At 42.6% G+C, this 18,139-nt stretch overlaps 1 protein-coding gene and 1 long non-coding RNA gene across 8 annotated transcripts in view; one reads left to right on the top strand and one right to left on the bottom strand.

Annotated features, from left to right (window-relative positions):
- The window catches only part of FBN1 (fibrillin 1), a 220,302-nt gene that overhangs the window by 647 nt on the left and 201,516 nt on the right, over window positions 1-18,139 (top strand). For all 7 annotated transcript variants that reach the window (XM_073303899.2, XM_078854664.1, XM_073303905.2 and 4 more), the window contains exon 2: window positions 110-395. In XM_073303899.2, coding sequence (XP_073160000.1) covers window positions 220-395 — 176 coding nt within the window. In that variant the 5' untranslated portion in view covers window positions 110-219. The remainder of the gene's footprint in view (window positions 1-109; window positions 396-18,139) is intronic.
- Window positions 14,074-17,504, bottom strand: LOC140917951 (uncharacterized). The gene is made up of 3 exons (XR_012161048.1): window positions 17,419-17,504; window positions 16,040-16,275; window positions 14,074-14,541 (listed from the first exon to the last, which is right to left on the bottom strand). It is a non-coding gene; the product is annotated as an uncharacterized LOC140917951 (long non-coding RNA).

Below are 18,139 nucleotides of genomic sequence, written 5' to 3'. Positions count from 1 at the left end.
ATGGCGCGCTGGGCAGATGGGGCTGGAGGTGGTGTGGGGAATGGCCGAGGTCTCGCTCCGTGTCACTGAAAACCCCTCTCCTCCCCTCCCCTCCGTTCTCCTCTTGCAGCTGATCGGGAGTCGGTCGGCTGGGACCTGCGGACTTAGGCGGCTGGGGAGGAAGGAGAAGCCACTTGCAGCGCCCTGAGCCCCGGCGAGCCGGAGAAGGGAGGCGGCGCGATGCGGCTGGGTAGGCTGCTGAAGTTCGCCCTGGGATTTACAGTGCTTTTATCTTCCTATACGAGCGAAGGTGCTGAAGGGAATTTGGAGGCTGATAGCGTGAAGGAAACCAGAGCCAGCAGAGCCAAGAGGAGAGGACAAGGAGGAGGCGGAGGAGGGCACGATGCGCTCAAAGGGTAATTGGATTGGGGGGGACTACGGGGTGTTCGTACATAACAGAACCTGATGCACCTTAAAGCTAGACGGGGAATTGCTGTGAAGTGGCGCCATCCTTGGGACTTGTTAGTGTTTTCGCAGCGCCTAGTTCCCCCAGTGGGTTTCAGCGAAAGGGAGGTCAGACGTCCGAGAGTTTGGGACACGTTCGATTGTTACAGTAGAAGAAAAGCCCCTGTTATTACCCAGCCTGGTGACCTAGTGCAGTTAGGATGGTACTTTCCTTGGCGCCGCTGAAGTTGAAAGGAGGCAAGATCTGGCTGTCTCTGTTCTCTTATGTTTAGGGAGGGTTTGGGGTGGATTATACTCCCCCCAAATCAAGCTCCGGAGTGTGGGGTAGTGGTTCCTATTGATCTGCAATATCCTACCCTCGCCTATTAAATACAGTAAAAGGGTGTGATCGTGCTGACAAAAGCAAGGAAAGCCCAAGCTAAGGCTGTGGCCGAGATCCCTGCTGCTCTGTCCTTAGCTGGTCTTAGACATACCATGTGCAATACATTACACACAGAGCACAACAGGACTGGTAAGGACAAGTTTTTGGCCTGATTCTGCATTCCCTGTGTGCCCAAAACTTCCAGGAACTTTAGTGGGAGATTTGGATGAACCAGGATTGTACAATCCAGTCTTTGCTTTTTTGATAACTGTTAATTTTAACTCATATTAAAGATTATTATATTTTAATGTTTTGTTGTTTGTTAATTTAACTTCTAGAAAAGAAAATAGAAAAACCTCCACTCCCATTTTAAAGAATAATTAGGGCCAGTCCATCATTCCTTGTTCACACAGGACTCCCATTGTTTGCCTAAAAAAGAATGCCCATAACTCCTGCCCTTTCAGATCAATTATGGGCTGTCATTCCTATCTAGACCATTTTGTAATATGTATCATTGCTCATTTGGTACCATTGTGGTCTGATGTATAAAATATGTACCATTCTCACAATGCCATTCGTCTGGAGCTATTAATATCTAGTATTAGTAGCTACATTGGCATATGCCCTAAGTACTCCTAAGTGTAATAAAATCATGGTGAAATGTCATGGTGCAGTCTTAGTAGTTTATTTTCAATATTAAAGATTTCAACCTGTAAAACAAAATATCTTTAAAAATGCTGAAACAACACATTTCAAAACTTAATTGTTTTGTTAAATGGGAAACCTCAAAATAATACCTCATCCCTGTATGGGTGTGTAATGTGGATTCCTGCCCCATCACCAGGGCAAAATTCTCAACGGTTGAAAATAGAGTTTATATGAATGTTCTGATACAAGCCTAGCTATATCGATATTAGCAGGCACCACAAATGAGCTGAATTCGCAGTCTTTAATCTTGCCAATATTTCTCTTGAAATCAGTGGGAGTTCTGCTTGAATGAGAAGTGCAAGATTGGGCCTTATATTTTTTCCTTATTTCATTATTTGCCTAATAAGGAAACTTTACAGTTTTATTCTCAGAGGGTTAGATACATGGAATTCATTCTTTTGCCAAATTATGCATATAATGATCATGACGTATATCTATATGTAAGTGTGCAATGTGGTAATTTTATAGTTCCTTGAGTGAGGAGGTGTCTCAAGTTACTTTATCCTTTCTGGGCATCATCTTGCAAAAAAGCATAGTCAAGTGATCAGTGTTTACTCATCCAAATAGTCTCAACAACCTGGGTTTGCATGGTCAGACCCTCTTGTTTTACTTCCAGGTGTCTTGTCACCAGAGAGAGAGCTGGGCAGTGCACATTCTGGCACTTCTTACTTGGGCAAAACTGCTGTTGATGGCAAGACTGCAAGCAAAGATTGCAAAGATAATTGTAAATAATAAAAGCACTCAAAGGGTTAGAGAATTACTTTTCAGACAGATAATTACTATTTGTACTCTGACTTTCAACCGTTTTTTCCCCCCTTTGCATAATTTGGGTTCTGAATTAAAGTATCAAGTTGAAAAACACTATTACTTAATCATGGGGCCAAATTCTGCCTTCTGTGTTGTCTTCAGTGGGAGTTGCATGTGTGCATTGGAAGACACAATTGCTTTGCTGAAAATAACCATCATTGTCTTTTTGTGGGTTGTTTAGAAAGTAATAGAAAAGAACAAACAGTTGAAATCAACAGCTTTTTCAAAGATGATATTGCAAGTGCTGATTACTGCTGAAAACTGAAGAAATAGCACAACTGTCTAGTCCTGTGATTTGCTTCATGAGTTAGACATCTTTTATTTATAAAATATGTTGCAGCAATTGCATAAGAAATATTTGTGCGTGAGTTGATGTGTTTTAGACAACACGAGAGTTTAGAGTTAACAGCAACATTAGTTTTAGACATTCCATTTGACCATGGCTTGGTTAATTATTTGGAATATTACAATTCTGATTTAGTGTCCTGGAAAGCAGATACTTAACAAGCTTATAGCATTTTGCCAAAGGTTCTGATCCAGAAAAACACAAAACAAATCATTAGTTCATTCAGTCATTATTAGTCCCTTTTTTGCACCTCATACTTAAGGCCAACAGTAAAAAGTGACCAAATTGTTTAAGAAGTTGGAAATCTTTTCTTCTGTTAGCCATATAAACATCCTTATCATTGTTATGAAAAGTCCTGTTGGACATTTCCAATTTGGAAAACACAGACATTCTTTGGTGTGGCAGTCTAACGTACAAAATGAGTTTCTTAAAAAGAGCTGTCATTTTAACAGACAGGGCTGGGGTTAAGTCTGTGGAAATCCATATGGAAAATAGGTGCTGAGTATATAGGAATTGCAGGTACATTAGACAGAGAATCAGTGGTTGTTAAATAGACTTAAAACATGATTAGAAAATTCACTTGACTTAGGAGAAGACACATTCACATTATTTTTCTCATTTGTCCATCAGTACAAATATCTTTGGAGCTCTGAGGATTATAATATAAATCATAATGGTAGACTTTGTTTTCGTGTTACTATAGTTCAGATAGCTCTTTTTTTGGGTGGAGGGAGAGTAAGTCTGAATCTGGTTTTACAGTGTTTTCTGCTATTGATTGTCAGTGCATGGACATGGGAGCCTCTTGCAAGATTTTCAGAGGAAAAAATTATAGTTAGTGTTTGGTTAAACTAACACTGAAAAGCATGTAGCTTTTAAAAATATTAAGATTCTATGGGCAGATGTTTGGTTTTATATGTAAAAGAATACAATTAGGGTTTATTGTTAATTTGTATCTAACTTCATACTAATTCTGTATTTTATTGCAAGTTTAAAGTTGGTTATTTTCTTTCTCACTATCATTGTTTCATCAGTTATGCTGATGAGATGGCTGAAAGCTAGAAGAGGGCTTTAACTGGAGCAGATGCTCCTCTGTGTTAGCCTGAGCTTTAAGATTCAAGCCTGCTGCTTGTCCTGTAACTTAGAATTCTGACTCAACCATTATGCCATTGAGCAAATGGCATTTTAGCAAAAGCTGAATCCTTTGTGTTTTTAAATCAGTTCCTCTAATCTAACATGCATGTTTACATGCTAGTTTCATATTGTTATTAGTTGATCAGAAAACTATTATCAAGGTAGTAGCTGTTTTTTCAGAAAGTATCATTTGATTTTTCTGTGTCAGTTTCCCCATCCAAATACATAGGTCTGTTTACCAAGTTGCAGTATCTCTGGAATCCATTATGATTTACCCCATAGCATGTTTAAAATAATAAACACCTTATGTGCGTATAGATAGATCTTTCATCCAGAAGAGTCCCAAGAGCTTTAAAGACTGCTAGTATATTATATTGCAAGGGTCTTATCCTGTAACCAGTGAACTCCTACAACTCTCACTGTTGTCACTTGGAGTTTTGCCCAAGTAAGTACTGCAGGACTGGGCCTCCAATGGGAAACTTCCTAAATAATATATACTTGAAGAACATGATGTGTAAACTTAACCCTTGGATATAAAGTAAAAGTCAATTATTTCTTGTGATCTGGTCCCTTTTGGACTTAATGGCAGAGATATGTTTTGTTTTGTTATCTACATTGATTAGAATTTCTCCCCAAATTGAGGTAAAGACCTTGTAGCTTTAAGAAAAAGTGGAACAATTACAAAAAAAGATAAGTGGTTATTTGCTTCCTCTCAAAGTATAAGGTGGATGAGGGTAATACCTAGCTTAACAATCAGTTGAAACTGAAATTTTAAAATGACTAAGCTTTCTTTGAGGTAGCTGAACCATGAGATAACAGACTATTCTAAAGACCATAATTAAATAAATTCATACTAGAACTGTACGATTGTTTGTTTGTTTTTTTTAAATTGGAAATGATAGTGAATATTACAGAACAGAATAGTTGGCACTGATCTGATTCATGAAACTCTGAGTGAAACAAATGAAACTCTCCTACAGCAGATTATTATCCTTTTGGGATTAAATGTTGCTTGCCTTACTCCTGAAAGCAAGATGCACTGGTTTTACAGGGCCTAAATAAACTTGAATAAACCAGGCAGGATTTGGTCTTTCATTTGCATCACTGCTCACTGAAATAAAATAAGTCTTATAAATCTATAACATAATTCCAGTTTTCTAATATATAATTAAGGCTTCTGGTTTTCATTTAAAACCAATACTTGCCACTAAAAACCTGCTGAAGAAAAGCAGACTTACCGTACTGGTAAATATTGGTTTATACTGAAAACCTCAAACATTTTTCTTACCACTTCTGGCCTACACACCTCTGGCTGTCCGTTTATGCCACACCCAGTCAGTGTCCGGCTCTGGTCCTGAGTTAAATTGAAAGCTGAAAACTTTGAATTGGGAACAAAGTGAAAAGAATGTAAATCAGGGCAAAGTGGGTCTTTTGGCTTCAAAGATGTTTGCTAGTATATATCTCATGTAAATTGCAGCACTTAAGAGGGAACACCACCAACTTGAAATCTGGCCAATTAAAAAAATAAACAAACTGTTACTATATATATATTTTTTAATATACAACGTGATAGCAACCAGTCTGTGTTTGGTAGCTTACAAACACAGAGGAAGGCATAGTTCAAGTCCAATAGATCTTACAATTTAAAGCCAATATGTATGCTGGATTCCAGTACTAGCAGATCCTGAGGCAGAATTAAGGCCTTTGACAGTTAAAAGTAGTTTCAGGTACTACACTTGTCCCTGAGTCTACTTGCCATTGATGGTGGTTGTTACAATTACATTTTCCTGTACATGAATTGAGGTTTAATTCAGCTCAGAATGAAATGGAGTGAAGAGATTTTTGGCTTAGTCCCTAATGCACTTGTGGGTCCCCTCGTGCCTAAAAAACAAAGTATGATACCATTTGATAAAGGTGTGATGTGGGATTGGGGAAGCATATACAAAGCCCTGCACGAAAGCATGTGCAAGGTCTACCTTTGCTGTGGCTAGTGCTAACCAGTGCCAACACTTTCTGGAGCATGAAAATTTAAGAAAACAAGAAATCGCATTTAATCCTTGATAATGCAGATGCCTTCCTCTGTGTGCTGTGTTTAATTAGTCTGTTGGTTTTTTTGATTAAAATATTTATTTTTCCGTGAATTTAGTGAAAGTTGTCTGATAGCCCTGGAGTCCTCTATTCACAGCCAGTAGTAGTGCAAGTATCCCCACGCCAATATGTCAGTCTTGTTCTGGAGCTTCTAGGGGTGAGAGAGTAATTCAGTCTCCAGGTCCATGAGGTCTTTGTGCTCTCCATTTATACTTCTAATTATTGTGGTGTGACCATCAGCTATCTATAAACTGGATCCGCAAGACACCCCAAAGATCCTGCTTTGTGATCTGTATTGGCAGATTCCTGGGCCTGTGTGGATCACAATTTAGGATCGGGGACCCATCCAAATAATTTCAGGCAGATCACTGAAAAGCAATCAAGTCCATACCATTAAGGGCTGTATTCCAACCAGCAAGTGACCCGGAGGCTATATATTCCATTACGAAACCCCTGAGCCACCCTGCTCCCCAGCATGTCTGTCTGTCTGTCTTCTATCAAACGTAGATGTTTTAACTGGACTCTGAGACAAGGCACAAATATCTTTTGACATGCTGGTTGTGTATTATTTGATAGTTGAGCCAGAAATTCTCAACTGAAAAAAATAAGTTATTCTATAGGTTATCAGTAATAAATCGTAACTAGAACAGAGAGAGTAAACAGACTATAGTAAACCGAATGCAGCACAGCTGCTCTGTGATACAGGGTGAAACATGGCTGTAACGTAAATATTGTAAAACTGGCTCCAGGCAATCAGGTGAAGCCTGATCACCAAGTACCACTTTGCCAGGAAGACACTTCGATGTGCAGATCAGGGTGAGATTTTTTTTTTTGCCTGCTTAATTGACTGCACAGGATGGACCATGGCAGGCTGCCTAGCAGGCTGCAAGTTGGGGGTCACAACTGGCCATTGGACAGGGTATTTGATTGGACCACCTTCTGCCTGCCCAACAGGCTGGGGGTTTCATGATGTGTTGGCTAGCCCTGTAGCCTGGAAAGTGAGACACAGTAGTCTGTCATGGATTAGGAAAGATTATGTGCAAGGTTGGCTACATGTGACCAGGTGATTGGCAGGTCAGAAGTGGGGTCTGCTAGGATTTCAGTCAGGGCTAGATATGTAATGGGACTTGAATCTGTTTCCACGTGCCTGTTCCATTGCATCATTTTCCTGTGGGGATGTGTAGGGTGTATGTATAGGGTGTTGGCTTTTCATGGTTTGGTATCCATGTGTGTGTTATGGCTTCTGATTTTGTATTGGTGTCTTTTTTATTTCCTGTATTGCCTTGCCCATAGGACTGTACCTTTTGATTTGTGTCCATCTGCAGACAGTTTATTTGCTGCAGTTTACCATGTTAGGTCAGATGGGCAGTGCTCACCCAAAGACGGGTGAGTGGTAACCAGTGTATAGAAACTGCATGCTTAGTTGGAATGGGGCTGAAGGAAGAGTAACAGTGGCAGAATAGAGTCTGATTGTCGTAACCTGCTTGGAAGTTGAAGGGAGGTGCACAGGTTGCAGGAGGGAAGAGTTTGGAGAACGCACCAGGAAGCCAGTCTGTGTGCACATGGCTGGAATTGTAGCTGAAGTTGCGGCACCTCTGTTTATAGTTTTTAATAAAGACAGTCTAGTTTTAGAAACATGGAGGGCTCTCATTGTATTACCCAGCACGTGGTACATGAAATACTGATCATTCTTGGTTGGGGGCCAGTCTGCATGCTGCTTGCTAGATTCAGCTTGACTTCATGTGGTTGTCTCATTACCCAGGCAAAATACTCTGCGTGGGGCTGAACACACCTATTCCGGGTAGTTTGGACTTGTATTTGGGCTCAAGGACCCTGGCAATTTGATGTAGGCCTACATCCTTATAAGCCTCTTTGGAGGAAGTAGGAGGGACATTTGTCTTGGGCTGCCTACCTGCCCTCTTACATTGGCTGTTGTTGAATAAAGTTGCAGCCTTTGTTTTCTGCTCAGGTTGATTTGTCCCCTCATTGGCATGCTGCCATTCAGCAAAAGTGTTGCTTAGTTAGTACAAAGAGTGTCTTGTTTGTTATGACTTGTGTTCCATATTTAACTCTGTATGGACTTTAATGGGGTCATTTTGGACACATCTGTGCATTTAGATGCATCTGATTACTAGCACATTGACAACATGGGGACCTAACAAAAGCACTGTTGAACTGTTTGCATAACGAAGCAAAAGAGAACTCCTTTCCATAGAAATGAATTGAGAAAAGACACATGGACCATGTCCTACCACTGTTTGGAAAAACCCTCATAAGAACTAGTGAACTTCGACTCATAGAGGCCCCCAGGAATCATTCTGGGGTGGGGGAGTAATTTGTATTCCTCCCACACCAAGCTGGAATTGTGATCTTCTTCCCCTAAACCTTTAGATATCTGAAGATCCATGAGGAACCCTGGACACACAGAGGTGGTTGAGACATGTAGGTGAGAGTCTCCTGCATAGAACGTTTTGTTTTGGTTTTGGTTTTTTGCTCGTCCCCATGTCTAAAGTGAACTGCGAAGTACCTTTCAATAGCTCTTCTTGAGAGCTCCAGCTCAGGCCAATTACTATGCTCTGTAATACCATTTGATGTCTTACAGGACATAAAACCTTAGGAGTAATATTCTCCCCTTGTTTGGTGGCTGGAAGTCACTTTGGGCCCATTCCTGGGCCAAACAGAATGGAATGCACCAAAGGTGAGAGATCCACCTGGATTGCACAGCTGCTGAGGCTAAACCACTTCTGAGGAGGAAGGAAGCACTCCCCAAATGAGTCCATATAATGTATATGTAGCCGCACATCCTTCCCCTGCCTCTTTTCCCAGGGCCACAAACTCATCTCAGACTGTCCTGTTTCATGTGGACCTCTTTGTTCTTGGATTGGGGAGGGAGGAGTGTGGAAAGCAGGTTCCTTTGTGACTGGACAGCAGTCTGCTAGAGAGAGATGCTGAATGGGAGCACGTGCCTCAAAGACAATGGGTTGGTTGACAACTCCAAAGCTAAAGGTGGTTGATTTCCCTTCCTGTGGCTGTTGGAGGTGGGATGGGTTTAGGGTGAACAGATGTCCCGATTTTATAGGGACAGTCCCGATTTTTGGGTCTTTTTTTCTTATATAGGCTCCTATTACCTCCCACCCCCTGTCCCGATTTTTCACACTTGCTGTGTGGTCACCCTCAATGGGCTAAAGTAGAGTGTCCACTAGCAGCAGCCCTTTCCCACTCCTCCATACAAGACATATTTAATTTACTTAAGAAACACAGGAACAGTATTGCTAGCAGGAACTCAAAAACCACAAATCCTCTCACCCTTAGACTGGCCTAAAAATCACAGGGGTTGGGGAAGAAGTTCAGGCACATTTTCAAAGGCATGAACAGCAATTAGGTGCCTAGTTCCTATTAACTTTCAGTGGCAGGGAGGTTCTCAAGGGCCAGTCGTGCCTTTGAAAATCTCTCCCAAAATCGTGCTGTGTGGGCCATCTGTCTGGATTTTGAGCTCCCCCTGCCTCTCCACTGCCCCCAACATGTTTTCAACTTGAAAATTCAACCTTCAGAGCATACAAAGTGTGTGCACACACATTCAGGTCCGCTTTCCCCTGTTCACCTGCTCCCTGACTTACTCCTTTCCCTTCCATTTCAGTGCCACCAACCCTTCCTGCCCCTCCGTGGCCGTCTCTCCCAGTCCCCCACTCTCCTGCCCCATGCCTCTCCGGCAACATCCTGCAGCTCCAATCCTCTGCCAGCTTCCAACAGGTGCTACCAGTCTCTAGCCTGCAGGGGTAGGGTGGATTCCCTTGGACTCTTTCCGCCAACCGCCCCCCCCACACACACACACACTCACACACTCACACTCACACTCACCTTCATGCCCTGTGGTGGAGGTGAGACTACTGCTGCTGGCCTCAGAGAGAGGCTGCTCAGCTGTGCTGTGCTTTGCCTGCTCTACTCAGAGTACGCAAGATGTGTGCAAGCAGCCTCTAGCGGCCGAAGCGGGAAACGCCATGCAAATCCCGCAGAATTCCTGAGCTGCTTCTGTTTCCTTGTGAGACTGTAAGAGACTCCCACAATTGACCCCAATCACTAGCAACCAAAGTGTGAATATTGGCAATGGTGCGGAAACCTTGACTTAGTCCCTCCCTCTCTCCCCGGCTGGACCTACATCAGGGTGACTACAGACATCTGCCTTGTCCCTAAAAGGTGAGGTGAGAGGAAGGATTTGAGGTATGCCGTCCCTTGAGCATGTCTATAGTTCTTGCTCATGGAATGGATGGGAGACCCTTCATTCCCTTTTATGGACCATGCTTGATTGGCCCAGGATGCCATTAGTTTCCATGGCATGCTGGGGCTCATGTGCCTCATACCACTGCATAAATTGGGTCTAGGGCTGGACCCACTGACATTAGCATGTAGAACAATGAGAGAATGTGCCTAAGAATTTTCCATTCTATGGCTAAGTGGTGAGAACAATGCATGGCTGTCAGGTCAGATGAATCTGTCCCTGCAAAATGATGACAGAAAGATTCCGTGAACCAGTGTAGCAGAGTCCCCATGATGTCAAATACCATCACCCAATTGCTGTATTTTAGTGGGCATAGTGTGATCGGAGCTGGGGTTTGCAGGATGTTCCGTGTTGCTGAAGGAAAGATCTTGTAGGTCATTTGAGCTCCTGACATGTGCATTGGCCTCAGGACTGCAGAGCCAAGGACACCCCTGGAGCTACTAAGTCTGTTCTTTCCTCAGCTGAACTGAGCCAAGATTCTGGGACAGTAGTACCGTCCTGTGAGAGTGAGGAGTAATTATCGTGTTAAACTCACTGCACGGCACAGACATACCCCACACTCACACTACAGGGGAAGAAAATTACACAGGATCTCTTATGACTGTCTGTGTCACACATACATGTGCATGAAACATGGCACAAGATTTTGGTGACATGGGGCAGATGCTTAATATCTTCTTTATGGGATAATAAGCACTGTGGCTGAGCACTCAGGTTGTTTGTACTGAGACCTGAATGCTTTCATGGATTTCTCTTCTACACTGCTGTTATAAGTTTTCAACACACTCTCCCTCTCCCCCCAGCCCCCAGGTGGACCAAGATCTTAGTTAGACAAAGCACAATGATAAAAATGTCTCATTTTGCTTGAGGATAATAATTGGCAAAACTAGTTTAATTAGCAGTGGGATGTGTGAAAATCAGCTGTCATGGAAATACATGACTTTTAAAGCTCTAGTTCATTGCTTCACAGTTTTGTTGGAGTTGAGGGAGTAGGTTAAGCCTGGACTAAAACTTCAGGTCCAAGTCAACAGTCAGTGGAGCTACCCATCAGCTGTTAAATGGGCCCCACCGCAGGAAGCTGGGGAGCTCTGCACACAGATAGGCACACGCAGGTGTCTGCAAAGCCATTTTACAGTAAGAGGTAATGTTATGATTATAGATGGCTTTAAACAGGGTAAAAAGGCCAACCCTGCATACACTTAGAATTCTTCAGTGGCATTTACTGGCATATTGGATAAACTTTAACACATTGAACGAAATTTGTAAAGGCCAGGCATTTTTAACTGCATGTGTGAATGTGAACACTTAGCCAAAGACCTCATTTCCATTCATAATTAAGTACCATGTTTAAGTGGTCAATTTTGTTTCTGCAATTACTTTTGGGTGCAGTGTTTGCAGGCACCAACTTTGCTCAGAGAAGGAGGAGACTGGATGGAGGCCCCTTTAAAAATCTGGCCTGTTGTATTAGTTTGATTTTTATCTTTGGCACCAGGAAACTGCCTTTTTACATGAAGCATATGCCAACTGTTGGAGCTAAGGAATTAAGAAAAACCATTCTTAACATCAACAAACTTTTCCTTGAAAATAAGAGTACAGGTGCATTTTTTTGTGGTAGGGGAGAATGGGGAGCAGAGAGGTTAGAGATTTCACCCTGTACTGTATCTGATCATTACAACATCCTTCCCCTTGTCCAGTTTAACTAACTGCTTTTTCTCCATCTCAGTTCAGTCTTTATCTGGCAAGCAAACTGTCTCTGCTACTCTCTCAGCCTTACTCTGCCCACTCTGTCTAGCCTCTGTCTAATTTATTCCAAACCCACGCTTGATTCATCCCTGGGAAACGCCAGCTTTGACTAGTGTATGGCAGTGCTCCTGGCAGATTGTCTGTCTGTGGTACATCTCCCAGCAGTGCCAGCAACTCTCATGCACAGATGGGCAGTGTCTTCCCCAGTAATGAGCTGTGTTTTCTGTGAAGGGTCATGGCCAGGGCAACTGGGGGATGTGAACATTCAGCACCACCCCGGGAAGATTTCACCATGGGGCTCCTACACTAGTCTGGCTACATTTCAGATCTGCCTTCTCCCGTCAAAACCTATAGGAAGGGCAGCAGTGTACATGCCACCAACCTTTTCCTGGAATCGAATTCTCCCCACTCCTGCTGCTGCCTCATTAAGGGAAACTCTTCCCTTTCCCCAGCTCCTGTCACACTATTCGGCAGTCATAGTGCTTGGGTGATGGTGCTTGATATTGGAGTGACTCTGCTACACTGGTTCATGGAATCTTCCTGTCTCTTACGAATTCTCAAACAGATTCTCTGTAAGCAAGTTCCATTCTGAAAAAAAGCAGGCAGCCGCTCCCAGCGATATTTCTGGGTGAAGCTGAAGTGGCAAAGGAGGAACTGGTTGATGAAAGGAAGACAAAACAGTGGGACAGTGCTGCACAGTGTAGAGATGTAGCAGAACTAGCAGATAGTATAATACAGGACTTCATTGATGATGGGTCACTGAACAATCATGGCTATCAGAATAAGCTGATACTAGGGTAGTATTAATGAAACAAAAGAACAATTCATGAATGCCTAATGTATCATGATTATGGATGTACATCATCTATGTTGTGCATGCATAATCATGATTGGAGGGGCACTGGCTAGAGGGTCACTGATTTGCTGCTTCTCTTCTAGACCTGTGTTAAAATTGTGAAGAAGCAGCACTATATATCTGTGCCCAGGTCCTTGCATGTGCACCAAGTCTGAGGCTTTGATGCAAGGTAGTTCTGTGGGGATGATGGGCGAAGGAACCTTCACTTCGCAGTAGAAATGCTCTGCTGTTGCACCCCTCCACAGAGGTCAATTGTGTCTACATAGCAGTGTGTCTATCAGCTCTGCCCCTGCCTCTTGTCTTTTTGCCACTGCTTTACCTCCATCCGACCCCAATCCAGCTGTAGAAGGAGTCACCACAGAACCAGATTTGGTTGTACGCAGTATGGGAGGACTCCATGTATTGGCCCAAATCCTGTACCTTCTCTTTCCAGACTAGTTCTGCTGTGTCTCTGTCCTGGCAGTTTCTCAGAGGTGGGAGCAGGATTGGGCTCACAGATACCATCACAGAGATCTGAGGTTGCTTTTCGTATGTACCTAAGTCTCTTATTAAAAATCCTTTAATTCCATCTTTCACATTTTAGGAGTGCATATCTTTGCAGCCAGTCCACAGTACTAAATATGTTGCAAAAAGCGAGAATATCTGTCAGCATTTGCCTGCTTAGAACAATTATGACAAATTCCAGAAGGCTTTCAGAAACAGGAAGATTAAGCAGCAAGAGATGGCAGATGGATTTTAATGTGGACCATGATTTCCTTTTCCCTCCAAAACATCTCCCCATCCACCCATATATTTTCCCCAGACAACAGGAGTGTTTTTGTCCTCTTCTGTGAGAAAAAAGTTATTTTAAAACCAGTTTAAACAGTGAAGAGTTCAGTGTCTAGGGTAGAGATGACTGAGTTGCCATCAAGCCATTTCTGATTCTAAGTGCCTGTGGCCTACTAATCTTTTTGATTCTACACAACTAAAATGCCAGATAAATTTTCATAGTTTAAGGGCATATTGGCAAAAATAATCCATTTCTCATATTTACTGATGGGGTTTGAAATTCATTGATCCTCTGAGAAATGAGACCTGGGAACCATCCTGGTTAACTCAGTGAAGATTTGGTGGTCTAAATCCAGTTTTAGTTGACAAACGTTCATATCCAAGTAACGTCAGTGGGAAGCAGAGCTCTTGAAGGATCAAGTCCCCCCCACAGAGGTCTGAACACAGCTGAGATATGTGGATAGGGCACTGTGGCTTGCTCTGCTGCCTACCATGTTCTAGTTCAGGCCTCTCCAGTCTTTTCATTGAGCTACTTTGTTGCATTTTAGATCTCTTAAGTTTTATATTAGTCCAATGTAATGAGCTTAGGTGTTAATGATGTGCGGTAGGAGGTTACTGCCCAAAATTCTAGGGTGAGATTTTTTATTGAAAGACAAATGTATCTATCCAACGCTCTAGGCATCTTTCATAGAAATGTACCTAATATGTACACAAAACTGACAGCATTGGTGATGCTGAAGGCATCTGACTTCTATGCAATTAACAACATTTGCCACTACTCCCATGACATATTGAGTCTGTTGCTTCACAGGGTGCCTGCTGAGGATGGTGAGCAATGAAGCCTCAAGTCCAGTGTTAGATGGGGCATGTTCCCTTTCTTGCTAACCACATACATACATCCTGCATTCTTTAATGATATTGTTATCGAAATGGCCTTCTTTGAGCTACTGTCTTCAAGCATCAGACGCAAAAGTATCACCAGGCCTGTCATCTCATGTATCAGTTAATGGAAACTGAAAGAGAAAAACATTCATACACATTTATCAGTTTTCCAGGAGATGACTAACATCTTTTGACAATAGTTCAACTCATCTCGCTACTGCATTTTCACCCGCATGTTATTAATTGAAGACAGAATTTGTTTATTTTGGAAGTCTTTGAACAAAGCTGTGGGCTTCAGTCATGGCTTTTTTCACCACCATGCGATCAGGGAAAGCCTTCTTTATGGTTTGCGAGTATATAAGTAACTCTGAAAAATGCAGCCTCTTCCGTGTCTCCCCTCCTCCCCCCACACTGTTTTTTAAGGCTTTTAAGACTACTGAAAATATGGTAGTCTAAGTTTTCAAAATGCATGTGCTCTCTTTGGGCCAGATTCTGCCATCCTTACTTATGCTGGGTGGGTGGTTGCATTGACTTTGATGGGACTCCTTGAGGGGGAAGGTGGAAGTAAGAATAGCAGAATATAGCCCTGAATTTGAAGATTTTGGGATAGTCTTCATGTTTCTCATGAGGTGTGGTGAAGCTGACCGTCCAAATCACCCTCTTTGCCAATAGCAGCTTTGGGGTGATGTATGAGCTGCCCATGCTGGCTTTTTTTCTTTTGTACATAAACTCTTATATTCCCACTCTGATTAATTATATTTATTTAAAAGGGTAGTACTCAAACTGTGCTAGGTGCAATAGAGACACAGGAAGATGCAGTCTCTGCCTTGAAAAAATTACAGTCTGGAAGGTAAGAGCTAGACAAAAGGGGGATGAGATACAATATAAGCAGTAGAGTAGCTCCCTTTTGTGTGTATAAATTCATGAAAATGGTGCATTTTCTGCTTCTTTTCCAGAGTACAGCTAAGTCATTTGTGCTTTAGTGGGTTGTCTGGCTGACTCCCCCTCCCCCCCTTTTCCCCCTCCGTCATCCAGACTTGTTCAGTTTCCCAATTTGTCTGGGAGACTCTTGATTTTCTGTTCTCTGTGCAGCGTTCCTGAGCAGCGGCTTCATTCTCCCAACTGGAGACATTGCAGACTTGTGGGAGAGGCATTCTACGCAGTCCTCTCTAGATGAGGACTGGCTACAGAGATCATATCTACAGCATAGCACCAACCTGCTGTATTCATATTGGTATAGGGTAATGCAGTGCAGAGTGATGTAGGGGGTCACTCTAGCCATGCTTCTATGGCTGTGGGTGTGTTGGTGACCATGCCCTAGGCAGAGGAAAACTGGGGGATGTAGTGAGGAGGGATGCGGGGAACCAGAGCATGAGGGGGGGATATATGGAGGACCCAGACTAGGGAGAAGGGGGACATTTGAGCAGAGGAAACTGGGCTGGGGGATTGGGTGGGAAACTTAAGGAGGCAAATGATAGGTTTGATAGGGAAGAGCGAGGAATTGAAGGATTTGATGGTAATGAACATTTATGTAAAAGAAGCAATGCATGCTCGCTGAATATAGAAGCAGGCCAGAATATCAGCCAAAGCCCATAGCTGTGCTCATATCTGACTGCTTCTCTAGCTCACCTCTCTGGCGTTTCCCTCTCTGTGTCCTGGCTGCTCCTCCATTTCATCTGTTGACTGTGGTGAGGGAGGGTAGCTGGATGAGCAGCAGAGGAGATCTTCACTACTCTGTCCACTTCACAGTGCCCTCTGCGAGGAGAGAGGAGCTGCTGTAGCTCTTCCTTCAATCTCTCTTGCAGGCTGCGGGGGCTGCCATCGATATACCTCCCCTCCCATCCGCAGTGGATGTGATCGTAGGCCTGGGGAGTGAGGCAGAGGCAAGGAGAACTTCATCCCACCTCAGGCCTGGGGAGAGAGGGGGCCAGCCACTGGAGATCTTCATTTTCAACCCATGGGGGGCTGTGTATGTGTGTGCTGTTCCCTCCCTTCCCCACTATCAGCTGCAATAGGAGCAGGAGTAAAAAGAGTCTCTCTGCCTTCTGTTGTACCTTCCTTTGCCATAGAGGCAGCAGGAGGTGATGCAGAGAGAGAGAGAAATCTGCTAATTCCACTGGTGCTGCTGGATGGGGAGAGAGGGAAGAGCTGACAGGGAGCTATTTGAGAAGGCTTCATAAGCTACCGGAAGATCACAGCCCACTTGCTGCAGACCCCTTCTTTGGAAAGAGGACTGCAGGGTCCAGGACTGTCCTAGCACCTTTCCCAGCACTAAATTCACTTGGAACTTCTTCCCCTCCCCAAATGCCCCCCCACAGAAAATAGGATGATGTAGTTTTGTAAATTTACAGTGGTACACCCTCATCTACACAACAGTGTCTATCTCTGGTAAGCTAGAAAGTTGTCTGATGGGTGCATTATAAATATCTGGATAGATAGTTATGATGAGGTATAATAAAGACTTGGATTGTTTAGTTTCCAAAGTAGAAGAGAGATGGAGCGAGCGGCTTAACAGAGGTAGTCAGAGTCATTAGGTTTGTAAGTGTAGAATTTCTCAGTGCCTCCTTTTTACACTGTTCCATGATACGAGAACAAGAGGACACTCTGTGAAAATTAACGGCGGTAAGTTTAGGATGTATTTCTTTATGAAGTGTACAATCTGTGAGCTGGGAAAATCACTTCCAGAGTAGGTCACCAAGATGAACACTGGGTTGAGGGGAGGGAGAAATTGGGTAATTTTATTATTATTTGAACCACTTGTAGCTATACAAAATAAGGCCATAATAATATAACTGAATGGCCTGCTTCAGTGTATAAGCATGGTTTCCCACTGGGGTCTGGCATGTGTGTTCCCCTATAGACAGCATTACATTTCCTAGCTGCATTAAAAGGATTTTTTTTCCCTTGAACACTGGGTGTTGCCCAGTGTTGGAAGAAGAATATGGCAACTTCTTTGTTCTTAAAAAGACACCTATTTCAATCAAAAGTAAAGACCTTCTATAAGTTACCTTTTCATAAAAATGCATTCTCCATGTAACGCCAGTCAGAGAAATTGTTATATTCCTTAGCGTTGTGCCTCATAATGCATCATTCGTGGCTGTAACCAATAATTTCAAAAAATTATTCGAAAACATTGTGCTTTGAACGTGTATTTGTTAAAAGCTAATGTTTCTCTATAGCCTCTGACTATATGACCTTGTGACTGTGCTATAACAAAAAAATTAACTGGTTGACAATAATAAGTGATCTTAAAATATAGTATATTTAAAAAAGAAACCTGGTGAATTTGCTCCATTTCATAACTTGCCATGGACAACAAACAGTTTATTGTACTATATATCTTATTTGTTTTTATAGATCTATACTTTAATCAAAAAGTGTTACTTAAATATGAGCTTTTGTCCCTCTTACATTTTTTCTTTACCTTCAAAATAAATGTTACAGTCGTTTGTTATAATTTTGTTTCATTATCCCAAGTTACTGCTTATGAAGTAAGATGTGTAATTCAGTTGCCCTCTTTAAATTTGATTGTACTGAGGGAACGGTAGGAAAGGGAAGAATATGACTGGCATATCTAGACTATTGACATGGCTTCTTCAGTATAAGCAGGTGAAAAGCAAGACTTACATAACTTTATAGGCCTTGATCTATATATTTAGATGCAGTGACCAAAATTGGCCAGGAACGTAAGTGATTGCAATAAATGGAGTTGTGTCCACTTAAATCATT

This window comes from Lepidochelys kempii, chromosome 10, assembly GCF_965140285.1.
Source record: "Lepidochelys kempii isolate rLepKem1 chromosome 10, rLepKem1.hap1, whole genome shotgun sequence".
Lineage (NCBI taxonomy): Eukaryota > Metazoa > Chordata > Testudines > Cheloniidae > Lepidochelys > Lepidochelys kempii.
Note: the sequence above shows the minus strand (reverse complement) of the source record. Positions and strands in the feature narration are given on the sequence as shown.